General features: G+C 34.6%; 1 protein-coding gene across 3 annotated transcripts in view; it reads left to right on the forward strand.

Moving 5' to 3' along the window:
- The window catches only part of PCLO (piccolo presynaptic cytomatrix protein), a 253,191-nt gene extending 240,660 nt beyond the window's left edge, over positions 1 to 12,531 (forward strand). For all 3 annotated transcript variants that reach the window (XM_045578495.1, XM_036429573.2, XM_036429574.2), the window contains 3 exons: positions 5,429 to 5,563; positions 5,984 to 6,129; positions 7,888 to 12,531. In XM_045578495.1, coding sequence (XP_045434451.1) covers positions 5,429 to 5,563; positions 5,984 to 6,129; positions 7,888 to 8,028 — 422 coding nt within the window. In that variant the 3' untranslated portion in view covers positions 8,029 to 12,531. The remainder of the gene's footprint in view (positions 1 to 5,428; positions 5,564 to 5,983; positions 6,130 to 7,887) is intronic.
- The last annotated feature ends 8,925 nt before the right edge of the window (positions 12,532 to 21,456 follow it).

Raw genomic sequence — 21,456 nt, forward strand, 5'->3', positions numbered from 1 at the left:
CCTAATATTATAGTTTAGATATGCTTGCTAGGTGTAAAAATTTATCTTCTATTGCAACAAGTGTTGAGAAATAAAAAGAATTTATGCTTATTGAATAATTACTATTTTAGGCATTGTGCTAACAATTTACCTTTATTATGCTAGCATTTAAAAATGTATTGTTTAGATCTGAAACTGATAGGACAGACACAATTGAAAGGAAGGGAAATGCAATTATACATAAGAAATATGTATCACTACTTTGGCTATTGGCAGGTACCTTGTTTCCCCGAAAATAAGACATCCTCCAAAAATAAGACCTACGCATGGAAAGATAAGACATCCCCTGAAAATAAGACCTAGCGCAACTTTGAGAGAAAAAATTAATATAAGACACTGTCTTATTTTCGGGGAAACAGAGTATTGAATAGTCATAAGACTTGCTGTAATGACTGGGTTTCAAAACTTTGAGTAAACAACAAAATTACTTAAAACTGAAGATGTTTACTACAGGGCCAGGACTAAGATAACATCACAATATGTCCAAACATTTATTAAACCATAAAGCTGAAAGAGATGCCATAAATAGCCTATAAATAATCTTTATTATATGTTTTCACTTTGTGAGAAAGTACAAAGCAGATATATTTAAGCTAGAAGCCAGAATACCTGGTTTTAAAAATCCATCTTAATTCCATATTATGCTTTTCTTAGATTTGAAATGAATGGTAGAAGCAAGAAAACAAATTATGAGGTGATAGACTATCAGAGCTAAATATACATCTTATCCAACACCAATTTAGATTTGTTAGCTAGCAAAAGTGACCTGTGGCAATGATAGGAAGTATTTATTTGTAAAAACAAAGAATCTAAGTGTTAGTGAGAACTTTATTTGCTCCATTGCTTTTTTTCCTTACACAGACATTCCTTTTACAAAATACTATATTTTCCTTCTTTTTTCACATTTTATTCATTTCCAGTTAAATAAACACTGCCTCTAAAGAGATTTTTTTTGCCGAAAATTGTCTTGCATTGGCTAAAGCTGCTCAGGTTACAAGAGATTCTTAGAATTCTGAGAGAGAATAAACCTTAACTTATACTATGTCCAGTTTTATTTACAGATGCCAATAATGTAAATAAAAGTAAATACTTATTCATCAATAGTCACTTATTTTAAATCACTTTGCATGTTTAAGTCAATTCCATATAAAATCTCATAATATTTGAGAAAGTGTTATTGGTGTTTTGTTGTTTAATATAAATAACTTTCATTAGTGACCTAATGTATATATCTAGACAATAACTTCTAGCTGTTGTTTAAACACCTAAAAGAATTGCTTACTATGCCTTATCTACTTTTAAGGTCCTGTTTATGGCTAAAATAAGGTACCAAAATATCCCCTAAAAATCATTTTATTCTGATAACATTTTAATAAATATTCTTAAATGTCTATGTCCATAAATTAGTCAATATTTTAATAATCTTATTCATAAAAAGTATGTAAAGTGCTCGTAAGAGAATAGAGCCCTAACTGGGCCACTAAACAATTTGCAAGTTACTTAGAACACTGAAGCCACAGTTTTCTTATCTAAAATGGCGCTTGTACCAACCTTATTTCTTATTGTGAAATCTGATTGCTTTATTTATTGTAATGTTTTCTTAAAGATATTTTCTACAAATATAAATTAGATATATGAAAATATAGATATAAGTATGTATATAAATGTGTGCATGTAGATATGACATACACACATTTTTCAAAGGTAAAATATAAGTAAGCTTTTTTTCTGAGAAAACAAAAAGTGGGAAGAGCACTGCGAACCTTCATGGAGAATGAAGTTCCTGAGAGTCTGAGAAAGAAAGCTGTGGAAAATAAAGACAGGCCTTCCCTTCCCTTCCCTTCCCTCCATTACTGTATTCTCTGCTGTGGTCTTTTAAATATTTTAGAAAGGCTTTCTGTTTCTTTTCCCTAGTGTACTCTTTCAGGGAACTTATTTCTTTCCTTGAACCCTTTAAACATGTTTTCTCTATTCTTGAGGTGGTTTAAATGGGATATATCAGTGTTTCAGCTTACCAATATTTCCAGGAATATAGGATGTTCTTTTGATCTACAGATTTATTCTTCTGTTATTTCAGATAAATATTATATTTTGAATAGAAGTTATTCTCTACTCTCCTGAATTTATTTTTTCTGAGCCCCATGGACACAGTAGACAAAGAAATTTTTGTCACTGTCTATGTTCCCATTTCTAATGAGAAGGCATTCTGATGCTTTGAGAAAGGGCAGATATAATAATGATGACTCACAATTAAGACCTTTGTCCTTTGAGACCTCCTCAGGAGGCATGTCCCTTTCATCCTTTAGGAGAAATATTGAAGAACAATTTGGAACATTTTTTCAATCTGGAGAAACCTAACAAGCACTTCCCAAGTATCACACCCTGAAGCAAATTTATTTAACAAGCTAGGAAAAAGCAGGCAGTGTGATAACGTGAGAACTTCAATTAGCAAGTTTTTAATTCCACCTTTCTACCCAAGTAAGAAAGTAGAAAACAACAATAAATTACATATGTGTTGGAGTTTCAAGGCCTATAAAAAAGGAATATAACCTATAAAAATGAATTTCTCCCAGAAAAAAAAAATTGTCCTGCTGTTTCATTTCATCCTTCTCAATTGGTGTGATCAACTCTGTCCACAACCTCTATTGGCTCTAAATAGTGAGAGTTTTTCTGGACTCCCTCCTTATCAAGTCAGAATTCTTTTTGTTTTTTCTTCCCCTATTCCACGCAGGCTTTGAGAGATGGAGCAGTAGTTCCATTCGCTTTTCTATGGTTTTGGAGAAAAGAAATGTTGCTGCTTTACAGACAGACTTGCACCCTGGATGACTTAAGTTTTGCTTTCTTTTTCAATATATTATTTTATCTATCTATCTATCTATCTATCTATCTATCTATCTATCTATCTATCTATCTATCATCTATCTATCTTTGGCCAGCATTCACTCCTTGCTGAGGTATATCTTTTTCCAATGAAAAGACACTTTTAGCTTTAGATTTTTTTTCCCCTCTACTTTATACTGGAGCTTAATTGTTGTTGTTTTTTTCTGATTCCACTGAAACCCCGCAGATCTTCCTAGTGATGAGTCAAGATGACTGCTCTCAAGGAATTCAGTATGACTTTCTGGGGCTGCCTACTCTCATTGCTCATCCACTTCTCTGTGATGGGGACTTAGTGATCATTCCCAAGGTTTTGTCAATTAATCATTCTTACCCTGGCAAGAGTTGGTGACACATGGTGTGGTCAGAAATGTTGCTAAGCTTTGCCTTCCCAGAATCTGCCTTTTATATGTGTAGATATCACTTTGGGGAGTTTCTGGCAAGACACAGTAGCCTATACTTTTTTGGTTGCTATCATACTACTTAACACTCCCCTAATTTTACTTTTTTTCCCCTTAGTTTCTAAATATTAATATTAAGGAAAGGAGATTCTAAAATCTGTCCTATTTTCTTATTTTTACATTGAAGAATCTTTATATTCCTGTGGAGGTCTTTAAAAAAGAACAGATTGATTTAAATGGGCTTATTTATACTTATTTTCAATGGTAAGTAACCAGAACTAGATACTCACAAGTTTGAAGAAATATATGACATCAAAAATTCAGTTTCTGTCGAGAATGTGTAAACAGAATATAAACTGATAGTATAAGGTTATGTTCATGACACTGAAATGTTTATACCAAATAATTGAGAGGATGGTAGTATCATAATTAGGAAAGCATATGTCATTCCTAAATAATAATATTGAGGCCACAAGTCATTGACTAAATTCATCCTCTGTTTTGTAGATATCATTCCAAGTACCAGAATTTTGATTCATTCTTTTTTTTCTACTATTTTTCTGTTCTTCATTTATTTTAATGTGTGTCTTTATGATTATGTTCCTTGTTCTGTTTTTCTCCCTTTCCTTTGTTTTACTTTGTTGTTCTTTTTTCTAGCTTTTGGAGTTGGAAGTTTAAATTAATTGTATTTTTAAATTTTAAATTTTTGTTAACACAGTATTAATACATATACATTTTAGTCTGATTATTGTTTTAAGTAATATAGGTGTTAAAACTGTCAGTTTTCCTCTATCATTACTGTAACTGTCATAAATTCTGATACATAATGTTTTGATTATCATTCCCTTAAGAACTTCTATATTTTCTCATTGTATTTTGCCATTACAAGAATTGTTTGATAGAAGGCTTTATTTTTGTGTGTTAGATCAGACAGTGTTTGCAATAGCTTCATTTTATAGAAATTATTGATATCTTCTTTGTCACTCAATACATGATCAACTTTGTAATTCAATACATGTTCCACATATAATTGAGAAAAAGATATATTATCTATTATCAAGTTGTAATGTTTAAAAAATATGTAGCCACGAGATCTGCTTTATTTTGACTATGGTATCTCAATATTCCATGTCTTTACTTATTTTAGTCTATGTGACCTGTCTTGTACTACAATATTGTGTTAAAGTCTATTATTATTCTTTTTATTGTGCTTCACATCTTCTACATCTTTACATCGGGCTGCTTCCTGCATGACCCTTTCTCCCCCCACCCCGCCCCCCCGACCAGGAATCAAACAGCCAACCTTCTGGTGCACAGGATGATGCCCAACCAACCATGCCACACCAAATTTCACCCACTCGGCCTCTAGCTAACTATAAGAGAGAATAATTGATCAGCGCCTCCTGCATGCACTCTTATGGGGTTTGAGTCCACAGCCTGGACATGTGCCCTGACATAGAATCTAATGTGACTTTCTGGTTCATAGGTTGATGAACCATTGTGCTATACTGGCCAGGCTCAGATTCGTTCAAATCATTGTATTTTTCTTGTGCAATTTTATTATTACATGTTTTTGTTCACTATTTTTTTTACAAAAGAAATAAAAATGAAATAGAAATACCACACAATGACATTTAATTTTGTTAACAAATGTTCTTGAGAAGTCTGGTAATGAGCAATTATTGGCAAACAATTTCTCATATTTCATATGACATTCATTCCTATTATACTAGAATCACATTATTTTTTGTATTTCTTTCTTCCTATAGTTACATCTATTTTTTGGCTTAAAAAATCTATCATTGAGTAATATTTATTTACTTGCTTGACCTCCATAATTTTCTTTATTACTAACTTATCATTATACTTTATATACTTTGTTGTGACTATATAATTTATCAATCTCCTGAGATCTTAAATTCTTTAAGAGCTAGGAACATATTTTATCTGTAGGATATAATAAGGTATTTAGCAATTGACAATGATTGTATGAATGAATTTTTCAACTAAACATTTAATAAATGTATTTTTTTTTAAGTTTTACATATGTCTCTTTTTCCCCAATTGTGTATATATTTCTTAACAGGTTTTTTTTTTTTTAATTCTTACAGTTAAAACTCAGGTAATGGGAGAAATCAAGATTGCATTGAAGAGAGAAATGAAGACAGATGGTGAACAACTAGTAGTTGAAATTCTCCAATGCAGAAATATCACCTACAAATTTAAATCTCCTGATCATTTACCAGGTATCTGATTTTATGTAAATGAGCAATATAATATGTATAGGAAATTTTTAGGAATATGTCCTAAATAGTTTGGAAACTATGAACTAAAGTTGGGCTGTATACCAAATATATCTGGGGAAAAAAGTGAAATAAGAAATTTCTGTTATATAGAATAAGTTGATATTTTATTGGCTTTTAGTGAGTTTTTTTTCCCCAACACATAAACTTGGTGATTCATTTATTATACAACTGGAAAACAAATTTAAATTGCTGAGAAAATTGATGTTACCTTTTAAACCTTTTATGTTGTCTGGAACAAATTGAACACAATCTGCTGGCTTTGTATAAATTATAAGAGAGTACTAGGTGTACAATTATAATGCTTTCAATAGGACAATGTATGATTAATGGAGACTTAACAAGCTGAATTCTTATTTTCAGATTTATATGTGAAAATATATGTGATGAACATTTCTACCCAAAAAAAGGTGATCAAGAAAAAAACAAGAGTATGTAGACACGATCGAGAGCCTTCATTCAACGAAACTTTTCGATTCAGCCTAAGTCCTGCTGGACATTCTCTTCAGGTATTTGTGCATCATACCGTTACAATTTAAACAGTACATGTTTTCCTCTCAGCTATTCAATATTTATGACCTTATCTTATACGATGTTATATTTTACAAAATGACTAATTCTTAGAGGTGTCTTTTCTTTAGGGGCCCTTTAAAATTCCACAAACAACACATCCAGTTAGCTACTAAGTCTTCTCTATTCTGTCATTTGTTTTATAGACAATTATTTCCATGCTCAATACCACGAATCCTCTTGGGGTTCTCATCTTTGTTATTCAAATCATTTCAACACTACATCTGGCCTACTTGCCATCAATCTTACCCTTTTAGTTCATTTCATGATGCTGATGGCTGATATATCTTTTTAAAACACTGGCTAGGTTACATTAAAGCCTTTTAAACACTTCCCAGTATCCTGATTCATTCAGAGTCCGCTAAGGTGAGTTCTAATTCATTTGGTTTTGTCTTATCTTTTTATATACCTTTCCACACACTATATTTCAGTCACAGCAGAATCTTTTCAAATAAGATTAAGCCTTGAATCCCTTGCTTATATTTTTGCTCTCCTTAAATAAGCTCTTCTCTAGCTCTCTTCATCCAGCATAGTATTCCACATCTTTTCATGTAAACTCAGCCCTTTACTGAAGAACATAATTCAACACTCTATTCATATAACATTTTGCTTATCTTATTAAGCAGCCAACCCCAATCTGTCTTGTAAAATAATTTATAGACTTCTCTGTCATTGCTTGTATACTAGCAGGTTCTCTAGGGCAAAGTCTTGATTTTCAGCATTCTTTGTTCCACCGCCTAATAAATGCTTGTACATATGTCTTCAGTAGATGTAGAAATAAAAAAAGTAAAAGAGGTCCAGCCAGCATGGCTCAGTGGTTGAGCATCAATCTATAAATCATGAGGTCATGGTTGATTCCCGGTCAGGGTTGTAGGCTTGATCCCTAGTATGGGACATGTAGAAGGCAGCCAATCAATTATTCTCTCTCATCATTAATGTTTCTATCTTTCTATCCCTCCCCCTTCCTCTCTAAAATTAATTAAATATATGTATATATATTTTAAAGAATAAAAGAGTAGCCCAGTCAGTGTGGTTCAGTGTTTGAGCATCCACTCATGCACCAACTGGTTCAGTTCCTGGTCAGAGCACATGCTGGGGTTGCTGAGTCAATCCCCAATTCTTCTTCATTGATATTTCTATCTTATCCATGTTTCTGTCTATCTCTTCCTCTTAAAAACCAGTAAAAACATATTTTTTAAAAATAAGTAAGGAAGGAAAAGAAGAAGGAAGGAATGAAAGAGATGAAAAAATATGGGAAAAGAAGACGATGGTACCAGCACTTAAAACAAAAGTCCTTGAGAGACAAATATAAGCGCTATTACAAAGCAAAAAATGAATTGAGAGAGTTAATTTACATTAGAATGAGAGAGAGAAAAAAGTGAAAGGAGTCTCTTCAGTCTGTGTGAACAAATGTCTTATTTAGAGAAATTAAGTAGCTAGAGAAGGGACCGAGAAGGACAATGATCATGAATTTGTGGAAAAATGATAAATTTGATGGGAAATGCTGTGCTATTCGTGTGCAAATCTTTTGAAGACATTCTTGTTATTAGTTCACTCACAAGTGTGCCTGCTACCAGACCTCGATCCCCCGTGTGGGAAGTCCCGTTACTGTTTGTGGGATTTCTTTGATGACAAATGTCCTTAAACAAGGTTGGAAAATATACACATGGATATATAATTTCGGCTCTTTTTTCTAGATTTTACTTTTCTCCAATGGAGGGAAATTTATGAAAAAGACCTTGATTGGTGAAGCCTGTGTCTGGCTTGACAAAGTGGATCTCAGAAAAAGAATAGTCAACTGGCACAAACTTTTGGTCAGTTCTACTCAAACCCATTGAAGAAACGTGTCTGCTCAGGTTATGGAAACTGCACTAAATGATCTCAAATGAAGACTATAGTTGGATACTATTGTATTAAGCTGTGTTTTCAGGGGTAAACGTGAGAGGCGAAACAACAGGCAAAAACATCCTTAAAGCCTTGTGAGTGTGTTGTGGTGAAACACAGGAAGAAACTCGATTGAAATGTTTCATGTGTGGAAGGCCAAACGGAAAAGAAGCCCTGACACCTTGGATTGCTTGCAGCTGTGAAGAAAGACAGTGAGAAAATGTTTGATTACTTGACACGAAAATCTTTGAGCAGAGTTGAGCTAGAGCTAAAGGCAGAGGCTTGAAGATTAAAAATGATTTCCAATGCAAACAAAATTAGCTCTTTATGCGAATAGTCCTTGGTTGAAAGGAAAGAACTGATGTAATAAATCTGTTTTCAAAGGTTTTCTTTTATCTCCTCAGACAATTTATTGTTCTGAGATTGTTACATAGGATACACCTACAATATGTATCCACGTCTAGAAATAAGGTAGTTGTGGTCATAGGAAAAAGAGAACCAAAAATGTATCAATAGAAATTATGGTTTTCTCTGTGTCTAAATGTTACAAGGGTAAACCACACTAATTTTGGAATCCATGTTGCAAAAGCACATTTGTACAATCTGAAGTAATGTAGAATGAAGATGATATTAAGTAGAAATGGAATTACATTTATCTAAAAATAAAGCCAGGATTGGCAAAGAAAGAATATTGCACCACAAAATGTTGGGACCTTGGTTGAAAACAAAATCTTCATAACTTACCCTTAAATCAAGACATTTTCATTCAACATACCCGAGGAAATAGATTAAATTGGTATGTACTAGGAAGCATGATAATTTTTTGTGTGGAATTACAAGTGAATTTATTATCTCACATATTTCATTTCTCTTGAGTGAGGTATTGACAGAGTGAAAATTATTCCTCCGGTAAACAAATCCTAGTAATCTGTGGCACTGATTCATTAAACTGGTGTCATTTTCTGCTTTTCCATAATTGTGTGTTTTTCTCTTAACACATTAACTGATTGTATAAGGAAAACCCTGACACCAGACTCAAATGATCTCTCTGCTCCATTTTCTCCTTTTAGTGACAATATCCCAGTGATCTAGTTTGTTCATATTGGGAAATATGTGAAATGTTAACATTATATTGAAGTTTAAATATAATTTGAGCTATTTTAATACTATAGAATGAAAGGACCAATGTCTAAGTTACTAAAAGGATGCATCCACTCCTCCATCAGCCAACATTACCAAAGGAAGTAACACACAGTTGTAGGAAACACACTCAATTGGGATTGAAAAGCCTGCCTTCGGGTCTTGGTTCTGCCACTGACTAACTGGGTCACCTTGCACATGTCACTTAAACTCACTTTCCCCCAGTGTCCTTATTTGTAGGATAAAAAATTAAATATGTCTAGCCTTCCTGATGGAATGATAGGATGATCAAACTAAGTGATCAGAGAGAGAACACGAAAGCACATTTCCAAGTATAGTTTTATACACATAAGTGAGGAATAATTATTACGCAGCTTTTTATTTTTCAAATTTTATATGCAAAAAGGCATCCTTCTAACCAATGGCACATGTTATCTGGGGTAAGAGCAGTGTATTAGTTCCTAAAAAGATTTTTTCACTTTAAAATATATTATACATTTTCATTTAATCTGAAAAAGTTGAAGAATTAAATTAAAAAATATTTGTAAATTGGGTTGTTATCAATTAACATACTGATTTTATCCCCTTCCCATATCTTATCCCAAAATAAATTAATTAAATTGCTTCTCAAAGCATTCTAATCTTAAATGCTGCTTTTTTATTGAAGGCTGAGGTTTTAGTGGATTTAGAGAAATCATCTCCAAATATATTATTTGGATATTGAATGTCCTCATGTTTAAAGAAATTGATTAAATGTAAAACATTAAAAGTAAAATAATTTTTTATTCCAGGTTATATATCTTTCATGAAAAAATACAAATTCACTCCTCCTCAGTCTAAGAAAGATAATAGTCATTTACTCTTTCCTCCATTTTTATTTATCCTTCCTTCCCTGACAAAACAATGCTGTTTACCATTGACATTTCTTTTAAATGAACATGCGTGGAGGGGATCACTCAAGATTTGATATTGCTAGGATTTTATTTTTAGAGGCAACTATATCTGTTGATGGTTGCCATGGATATTTCCAGCAGAAGTTAGCACTTTAGGAAGCTGATAATCACCACTCATACTTGGGGAAGGAAAGAGTTCAGAAAGATCTCCTTCTGACATAAAATGGGCTCTGCTACTTCTTTCCATTGGAAAGGAACTCAAGCTCACGTTAGGTCCTCTTCTGCAGCACTTACATCCAGAGGTACGCGGACAGGTTGTATAACCAGTTAGTTTACCAGTTGTTGCAACTTCTTTTCTAGTAATACAACTGAAGGTGCCACCAAAACCAAGAGCATCCCTTGGTAGCTATTTGACCTGTGAGAGGAGGAGCTTTTCCATTACAGGTGCCTCTCTACTCCAAGGAAATGGTGATCAGGCCAAGTCAATCAAGAGAGTTAACAACAGGGCTTCTTTTTGTGCACCAGCATCCCCCTTCAGAGAGCATGAGATCCTGCCGTGGTTTACCGAGAGTGCAGCTAACCACTCATAAGTTGTACTGGAACTATTCTATGCAACACTGATCCTTATGCGAATGCACTTCTGAATGATGCTGATAACCCTCTGTTTCTTTTTTTATTGTAATAGGGCTCTTGGTGTTTGTTACTTTTTTTGTATATATCACAGCACTCACTTTCCCACTTTTTATTTTACTTTATTTTTATTGAAATTAGCTTTTTTTTCTTTATCCTAATAGTGACGAAGTTTGTAATCTTCAAAATAACACATTAGTGCAGTCACATCTCTTATACATTGAAGAGATATATATTTAAAAAATCCTAATTTTCCCCAGTTTCCTCAAGTCACCAGGGACTGAAGTTGCTTCTTGGTTGAAAACGTGGTCCTCAACACCTTTTAGCTATAGAAGCAAAGGCACAGAGTACATTTTCACAAAAGTCAGGGACTTACAGAATGGTTGTTGCTGTCATAAATAACATTAGTTGCAAAAAGTTGGTGTTTCCCCTGTTCTTATAATACTTAAGATAAAGGAGGTTTTTGGTGACTGTAATTTTTATTTAGCATTTTAGTTTAAAGGAATAATATCCAGGACTAAGGGGCAGTGATTGCTTTGCTCCTTAAGGTTGCCCATATTGTAATTACTCACAGTAATAAGAGCATATTTTAAGCATCAGTGGAATTCATTTTGTGGAACACACACATTAAAATAGTCATATTGTGGGACTATAATAGCTGGTAACCAGCTGATATTGATTCTTATTATAGGAATAGTTGTGATGATAGGGTGATAACTGTAGTGACACTAGGTTGGTGGTGATGTGAGGTAAATTAAAAGTATACACTATATTGTGCCCAATTTATTAGAAATTATTTGATCAATGTTTCATTTCATTATGATATCATAAAGATATAGTATTTTTTTACTTTATTATTTAAATCATAACTGACAATATTTTTAAAAACTTATTTTCATTGCTACAATGTCTAATATTCCAAAGTCAGCCGACTACAGCTATATATGTTTATAACTCTAAGTGTGACAGAGTGGTGTTCCCTGAGAGGGAAGTGAAAGAAAGCTCAATGAATAATTATGAACTATCTCTTTAATAATTACTTGCCTTTAATGTAATACAAGAATGAATGAGTGAAATAGATTTTCCCATTGAATATAGAACATTGATATGTTCTGTATGTTCCATGTAGTTATTGTCAAAGATCCCCATTAAATCTAAATCATTTAATCAAATGATTCCTTATCTGATAGGTAGATTCAGAGCATTTTCTTAATTCATTGCCCTGTATATAATTATACATTTGGTAAATTAGACAAAGTTAAAGTATTCATTTCACTTGGCATTCAGCATGTGAATATGATTATTGTTTGATTGTGTCTATATATTTGTCGGTGATGTGCTCAGGTGCTCCCACTACCGATTAATGTGTGTGCTGATATCCTAACAAAAACACATCTGGTGTTCAAGAAAAACAAATTCTTGTCTGAAAAAGAATAAAAACCAAATAAAATTGTTTTCAAGATAAAAAATGAAATACTTGGAAATATGTCTTGTTTATAATTATATGTTGCATGCCACGTTGGTGATTTGCTAATGTGTTTTTCTTTTCTGTTCTATTCAAATCTCTCTGGAAAATCTAATGAACAAATTCTTGGGCTAAAGGTTATATAAATTGAAATGAAATACATGAGAATTGAATTTAAAAATGCTTGTAAATCTGTCTTGAGTTTTACTTTATGTGAAAATATGTCTTGGTTTTGTGATTGTATACAAGATGTATCTTAATAACTTATGCAAATTGTGCTGTTTAAAGGCTGTGGCCTCAGCCTTACAAATAAATATTGAAAACATCAACATTGACTTCATGTGGTTAACTTGATAAATTGATATTTAACATATAAATACAACATTTTGGAACATTTTCTGTGAAAAATATATCATTAATGCACTTACCCACTTTAAAATATATTTTAAACACAGAAGAAATACAAAAAAACAATTAAACAAATTTATAGCTTAATTATATGTATGATGCTCTTGTAATCACCACTCATATCAAGAAATTGAACTCAGCCAGCCAATTCATAAGACATTTTAACCCATTTCTATCACAATTCCCTCCCAATCCCTTAAAGCAACCACTATCTTGATATTTTGATAATTATTTTCTGGTTTGTTTCTGGCATCTGCCTACTAAACACTAGTGTAGTTTTCCTGTTTTATCTTTAATGTGTTTTATAAGCCTCATCTAGTCTACATAGTCTCCTCCCCACCCCTTCTTTTTTAATGAATCTTATTTTTTGAAGAAACTTGGTCTTTCTATCTGTGAGATTCCTTGAAATCTGTATTTTGCTGACTGCCTACTCAGAGCCTAGTTAGGAGTTCCTCTCTCTCCGTATTGCCTGTCACTTGCTCTTTTGCTGTACAGGTCTAACCTGGTTCTCCATTAGGAGATGCATGATGTCTGGCTGTCTTTTCATTCTGTTCTCATTTGGTTTGGTTGTTCATGCTTTCTGTTGCTCAATGCCTAGAATGGGTCCATAAATTCATTAGATGTTACAAAATGTCAATATTCTATTCAATCATCAGTTCTACTTGAAATAGCTTTAAAAAGATAAACTTTCCCTCAACCAATATTTAATTATGCAGTAGTATAGTTTTTATAGAAAAGTTGGGTAGTGTCAGAGAAACATGAACAAATTTTTCTCTATCTAGTTACCATTTTTTGAAAGAACTAGATTATATAGTAAAAATAGATTTCCAACAATTTGATTATTTGAAAAGATCCATGAAATTAACAAATCTATGACAAAAGAGAAAGGCCAAGTAAATCTCATCAGGTATGAGAAATTAATATAATTGCCAATATCCAAAGCCAAAACTTACCAAGCAATCAAGCAATGCATAAAAGTGATAAGAATCAAGACCAAGTTGAATTGTCCAGTTTACACAAGATTATCTCAATGTTGAAAAACAAATTAATGAATTTCAGTACATTGGTAGTATATTAAAGTATATAATAACATGCTGAAAATTTTTTGCTAAAAATAAAAATCTATTTTTAATAAAAACTGTTATAGCACACTTGGAGTGGAAAAGTATTCTTTAAATCTGATGAATATTACCTACCAAAGGGAAAAAAAAAATCTTGCTGGTAAAATGACTGAGGGCTTTTCTTTTGTGACCGGAAAAAAACAAGTATGCCTATTACCATAATTTTTTTCAGTATCTTTCTCAGAGTTTCTAACCATCGTGTCAAGGCCAGAAATCAATACAAATAAAGGAATTAGAAGTAAAGAAGAGAACTATAATTATTTGTAGATTTTATGTCTTTGTATATAAAAATTTTAAAACAACAAAAAATTTCTTTGAGAATAGTATATGAGAATTTGTTAAGTTTACTAAACATAAAAACTATAAAATACAAAAATAAATTTCTTTTCTGAAAGTTGGAAAACAAAAAGTTCAAGACAATTTTTAATAGCATCAAAAGTATCAAATACCTATTAACTAAGAAGTTCAAGACTATCTTTAAAGAAATTAATAAAATTATTGAGATATTGATTAATACCTAAATGCAATGTTCATTGATTGAAAAATTGAATGAATATTAATTATAGTTGGTATGCAAAGTGCTGAAGCCCCAGAAAACCTCAGCATAATTTTTGTAGATTCTAAATAAATAACCAGAGGACTGGCTGTGAAGGAAATGAGTTTGTACATGTGGTGGCTGACAAGTGAAATTGTCCTGCTAAGCTCTGTCCGGCCTGCTGACAGGCCACACCAGGGACAGCCAGCCAGTGTTACTGTTTTGCTGCCACCCGGACATTCCCAACACGAGGTGTTATAGAGCACAGAAAACAGAGAATGAACTTTCAAATAGCATGGATCTATTGAGTCACTATTTGGAAAAAAATAATATTGAGCCTTGTCTCTCACAACTTAAAAACGTAAATTCCATATAATTTGAAAAAGAACTTTATAAAGCATTTAGAAGATAATATAGAAAAAATAACTTCATATATTTGGGGGAGGAAAAGATTAAACAAAACATACTGAACAGCTATGAAAAAATTAAAGGCTTCTGTTCCTTAGATGCCATAAGAAAGTTGACAGGGAAAGAAAAAAAAATTAGGAAAGATATTTGACACATAAAACAAAAAAGGATTAATGTCAAAAATACATACAAATCAGAGGAAGAAGAAAAGCAATGTAATGGAAATAGAGGAAAAAAGCTTGAACAGGGACTTCAGATGAGAAGAAAGATCATTGGTTAATAAACATATAAATAGTTGCTCAACCTCATTAGTTTTCAGAATGCACCAGTGCACGGGTGGACACCTTCATACTGCACCAAAGCACCACCCGACTACCAAAAAATAAATAAAAAATCCATGTGTGGCTGGACCAACCCTTGTGGTTCTTATGACTTTAAGATTCCCTTCACCAAAACCATCAGGAAACCTTGAAAAGACACAGGTTTATTGCTTATAAGACCTGGAAATTACACAGCGCACTTGGAGCCACACAGCAAAGCACCAGGTAAAGAGGATGCAGGTGGGCCTGGGTTCTGCTTTATTTGGGTCAGAGTGGGGCCTAGGATTTCGCAGGCTCACGCTTTACTGGTGAATTTAAAGCAGAAGAGCGGGAACTTAAAGTTCAGGACGAGAAAACAAGTAGCTCAAAAGGTCAGTATTGAAATCAACTCTAAAAGCCGAAGTGGCTCTTCAGTCTCATAGCTGGCAAAGTGTTTATTTCAGTCTTTGAAATGGATGCCTCTGCCATTTCAATTTAAAATCATGTGCTTGCATTATAAAAAAAACGGGGGGGGGGGGGGCGGACATGTCAGGGCTTGCCCTACATCCATGCCTTATATTTCATAGTTTAAAATGTATTTTTTTTAAAAGAGCAAGGGTAAATGGTGGTTAACTGCAATTATGCTTTTTGAGAAAGAGATTGAAAATGTGTTTGGCAAAACGAGGCTAATTATAACGTGTAGGCTGGTTCTGTAGAATGATGGGGACCGAAACCAATTTTGACAAATGGACTCAACAGGAATTTGAATATGTTTAGACATTTGGATTTTTTTCTAGGGCAGACTGAAAATGTTCAGGCAGAAGCTGACACTGCAATCTACAGGTAGAATTTCTTCATTTTGGAACCTAAGCTTTTTGAAGGTTTTTAAAGTCTTTCAGCTGATGATATCTGGCATGCCCACCCAGGTTATTGAGTATAACCTCCTTACTTAAAATCAGCTGATTAGAGGTGTAATTTATCTCTACAAACTATGGTTATACCTTCCTTTATTGTGCTTCGCTTTATTATGTTTCAAAGATGTTAAGTTTTTTACAAAGTGATGGTAATACCCACCACCAGCCGGAAGATTACAACTTGATTAATTGCCATGACCTGGAACTGAACCTGCAATATCTTCCCGGTTTGTCTGTACCATCACAGCAATGCCTCAAGTGGTGTTTGAATGAATTACTGTGTACTACAGCCTAGCCAAGTATGAAGGAGAAATATAAAGATTTTTCTTGGTTGGTCAGTTGATTTGGTTTGGTTGTTAAGATGGGAGAGGACTGAATAAATTGCAAAGTCATTGGGAAGAATATATTTGAGAGCGAGTATTCTCCCTCTACATATAGAGAAAAGGGAATAATAAATTCTAGTGTACAATATGGAAAGATGAACTCTAAATACTAGTTCAAGAATTCCTCTTTAAGAGGACAAAGGATAATTTCTCTAATGGTTGGTTCCCAGCTCTCACTACATATGATAATCATCTGAAGAACTTCAAAAAGTATGGATACCCAAACTCCAACCCAGACCACTTATATTATCATCTCTGATTGTTGGACTCAGGCAGAAGAATACTGGTAAAGTTCCTCACATGCTGTCAAGGTGTGGCAAGTTTTTTGTTTTGTTTTGTTTTTTAATATATTTTTATTGATTTTTTTACAGAGAGGAAGGGAGAGAGATAGAGAGCTAGAAACGTCCATGAGAGAGAAACATCGACCAGCTGCCTCCTGCACACCCCCTACCAGAGATGTGCCCGCAACCAATGTACATGCCCCTGACCGGAGTCGAACCCAGGACCTTTCAGTCCGCAGACCGATGCTCTACCACTGAGCCAAACCGGTTTCGGCAAGGTGTGGCAAGTTTTAAACTACTATCCTAACAAAAGAAAAAGAAAGGGGGATTAGTGCAGGCTCAGACAGATTGTAAATGATCTGATACAAGGAGGTTAAGAGCCTTTCATATGATGGCTATGATTTTCTCAGTGAGATATGATATGAGGGCATCCGAGTGAAGAGGAACTGATTAACCATTAGAGATTTGAAGAGAGTGAAGGAGCTATAAAGTAGTCCTGAAGAAGAGTGGGAGAGTATGTAGGAAAGAAGAGTAAAATGCTGTGCTATACTGAAAGCTCTTTGGAGCTTAGTGAATATACACAGTGACATCAATCTGTCTTGTCACATGATTTTCCCCATCTTGTTTTATATATAAGAGCAGAGAACAAATAAGGTAGATTTTAAAAAGACTGAGTTTTACCAGATAGATTAGACAAAAAAGATAGATGTGCAAAGGAGTTCTGATCTCAGGACAAATTAATTAGACCATAGGCTGTGCAATTGTTAAAAATGGGAGTTTAATAAAGAAAGGACAAGACTGGTGGACTAGGAAAAGGAAACAAATTAATTGATGATACTGTGTTGTGCACTAAAATTCATTGAGGGGATAGATCTCATGTAGTGTTTTTACCATGAGGAAACTTTGGAGGTGATGCATAAGTTTACTACCTTGATTGTGGTGTTGGTTTTATGGGTATTTGTTTGTATATGTCCAAACTCATTGAATCATATCTTTTAAATGTGTTTTTTTGTATAACAATTATACTTTGACAAAGTTGTCAAAAATAAAGATCTAAGGAAAGGGAGGTCATGCTTCTAGAGGCAGGACCCAGCCTGTCTAAGTTTGGTTGAGCTAAGTGAAATGTTAATGCCTTGTTGTGTGGAGAGCAGCTACAGTGCTTGGACAGGTTCAAGCCACAGACTGAGAGGGCACAGTCCTCTCATGGCCACGTGCAAGTCCCAGCGTGGAGGGCAGAGCCCTCCCAGCACAATTATAGCCAACAGCTACAGTTGTAAGCTTGAACCTATCGTCCAAACACGTGGCCCCATGTGCCTGAGTGATGTGGACTTGATGGAGTTCAGGTGCATGTAATTGAGTAGATTTGAAACCCACCAGCATGTTGTAAACATCTTGACCACGCCCTTACTTAGCTGCGTGGAATCTGGCTATAAAATAAAGACACGGCTTGTAGTCCCTGGCGCTGTCTCTCTCCATCAGCGAGGACAGCGTCCTACCCAGACCCAGCTTTCTTCTCTTGTCTGTCTTTTCTCAATCCTTCATCACCCTCTCTCAGGGTCACCGAACCTGGCTGAGCTGGCAAAGCACATAAGGCGTCCAACATGGGGCTGAGTATGCCATGGCCATGCCGGCTCGCCACATTGTTGCTCACCTACTTACTTTTCACCCACCCCCATCTTCAATACACATGTGCACACGTATGCATGAATGCTTTCCTTTTACCTGGGGGGGGAAAAAAAAAAGGACAAAAACCAGAGTCAGGAGAAACACTGTTAGGACAGAGAACTACAACTCCCTCAGAACTCTAGGGAGGAGGATTAGGAGAAGGGGATGGCTTTTCCGGAAGTGTAGTTTGGAAAGGGATAGGAGGACAGAGGACAGAGTTGGTATAATAGCAAAAGACTTTTGTGAGTTTTAGTATTCTAAAGAATAGGAGAGATGGACAGTCGCTTTTTTTTTTTTTTTTTTTTTTTTTTTTGCCTTATGTTAAAAGTCCCGTCTAGATTCTAGCAGCCAGTCAAATCTTAGACAAATGAAACTGTTTTTCTTAACACATTCTGACAGATATTTCTTGGTAATTAAATCTTGTTTGTCAGTGAATTTTATATAAAGTGATTATTATTATTACACAGAATATATTTTACATAATAAAAAGATTTCACAGTAAAAGACTATTGCATTTGTAAAACATATAGGGAAGGAGGAGAAAATTATTCTCAGTTAAGCTTTTATCACCTTACGATCTCAGTATCATCACCTGAGGGATGAAAATACTTGCATTGACAAGAATCTGAGAAAAAGGAAAATAAAAGTTTAGGGGAAATCAGTGTGAAATGCTGATTAGCTAGTGTCTCATAAATAATCTGAAGTTTAGAATCTAAAATGAAAAACACCCTGAAAGTGAGCTGTTATCAGTAAAGTGAACAAAGGCATATTAAAATTTTAAATGAGATCTTAGAGTTGAGGATGGAAAAACCTACCCATCTCTAGAAGGTACAACGTAATCAAAAAAAGTGTCCTTGGCTAGACTATGTTAATTAACACCTCCCAGATCATGTTCATCAATATGTGAACAGATAACTGGAACAAATTACATAGTAACTTGGGAATTTTCAAAGTGCTGTCCCTTTTCACAGTTTTCAGTATTACACAATTGTCTTAAATTGCATTCTTAATACTCTTTTTGTAAAAAGCATATGCAAGAGCTATTTAGATTCAGCTATCACTAGGACAGATTAATTGAAGAGTTATTGAAGAAATATGAATTTCATGTGGGTAAGCACAGTATTGTCAAATTACATAATCCTAGGTACAAGAGACTCTATGACAGTGGAAAAACACTAGACAGTCAGAATAACAGGTTTCTAACCATGGTTTTAGCACTAATTTGTGCTGTTACATAACACTTATCTCCCTTCTCAAGGCCTCAGTTTTTTAAGACTAAAGGACGACATAATCCACATGGTTTCCTATAGACCTAACAAAATTGAGAACACCAAACAAAACCTTTATGTATACTAGTTTGTTGCTCATTTTATGGAATCTCCCCACAAAAGTCACTATAATTAGTCAAGTTTTAAAACAAGATTGTATGCTCTCTATGAGTCACTATATGTATCAAATATGTGTAATCAATAAAATAAGGCTCACTTTCTGTAGCACTTACTGTGCTTCTGGTAGAATTCTGTTTTCCTAATGCTGTATTGGTAATTCATGATGTATATGCATCCTCATAAATCTTGGCTTCTAGTTTATAAGTACGATGAAAAGGTATGGGGACAATTAAAAGAAAGTGATAAGCATAAACTTCATCTAATCTTTGCTCATGATGAAGATGTACCCATATTGTGACTGTGGACATTCCAAAATGTCAGTTCTGGAATGGTCAATGACAAAAGTGGCCAATGTTAACTGGCCAAATTATTTTCTCTACTTCATTGTTCAATGCCTCTTTTTTGGTGGATGCTTTGCCACCAAAGTTTCACATGTTATTCCATACTTTGTTGTCTTTTCCTTCTCTGTTCCTGACCAGTCAATTAGGCCAGTGGTCGGCAAACTCATTGGTCAACAGAGCAGCAAACTCACGAGCTGCAATTTGCTGACTGCTATTAGGCCATTAGCAAATGTCTAGAAATCTTCCTGTATCTATCCTTTGGTTGCTTTTCTTTCCACAAAAACAAAACAAAACAAAACAAAACACACACACACACACACACACACACACGCACAAAGTTCTCCATTTGTACCTCACCCACTGGGAGGCTTTTCTCCCCCCACTATTCTATTGATGTTATCTGCCATATTAATACAATAACACTAGTTGGTATTCTGCACTCTATCAATCAATTTCTGTCTGTTGTTATCCAGTTTCAATTTGGACTCCTGTACTGAGTCTACCCATCCATGAATTAAACTTGGGCTTTTCCTCTTTCTTCAGCTTGTTCTAGGGAATTTACTCACAAAGGGCAACCCGTGACATGGAGTCCATGCCATCTGCTTGTGCAGCTTGCCTGTGCCCTCTGCTGCCATTTAAGCTTCATTTCAAATGACAATTTCTAACTGATCACAGGTCTACTGCTGAGCCTTCTGGCTTTATGACATTGGGCCCTCAGACAACTCAGCTCATTCTGAGTAGTTCCAGATGTGTGGCCACTTGGCTCCCAAGGTTAAGTTGCTAGAGCAGGGCCAAGCATCATGCCAGCAGGTGATTCTAAAAGGAAGTATAATTCTCCACTGCAGGTGGCATGGCCTTGTTCCAGAATCCAAGTAGCATGCATTTTGATTCTCCAAATGGGACTTGCCATAAACTTCCATGCCATCTTTTCCCACACTGAGGCTTTCACCATTATAGAGCGTACCAGATTACATGGCCCGGGTGGTCAGGCTATTTGTACCACAGTCAGACCAGCTGCAGAGCTCTTTTCCACTCTGGGACTCATTCAAAGTTGGGAACCTTGCTTGTCGTTGAACTTAAGGCTATAAAAGTACTTCTCTGTGTAGAAAGTGTTCCAGCCAGGACCCAAAAAAGGCCTACCAGGTGTTGCGCTTCCTTTCTATTATAGGTTTGGAAGATGCATCTTTTTTGTCACTTACCTTTCAGGGGATCTCAAATGCTCCTGGCACATAAAAACGAGACACATAAAAACGAGACTGAAATAGCAGTTTCCTGAAATGTGTCCTAGCAACAGCTCCATGTGCTAGCCACCAGTTTTGTTCACTTTAATATCAGCATAATGTCATCAATGTAATGGTCAGTCTGATAATATGTAAATATCCTGATGATGTAGATTTCTTTTGAATATGACAGTGGTGTGGCAGAGTTAACATAGCCCTGGTGGAAAACTGTGAGTATTGTTGTCTAGTCCACATAAATGTAAATGTTTCCTGAACTTTTATCAGAATTTT

Source organism: Pipistrellus kuhlii, unplaced genomic scaffold, assembly GCF_014108245.1.
Source record: "Pipistrellus kuhlii isolate mPipKuh1 unplaced genomic scaffold, mPipKuh1.p scaffold_m20_p_10, whole genome shotgun sequence".
In the NCBI taxonomy this organism is placed as follows: domain Eukaryota; kingdom Metazoa; phylum Chordata; class Mammalia; order Chiroptera; family Vespertilionidae; genus Pipistrellus; species Pipistrellus kuhlii.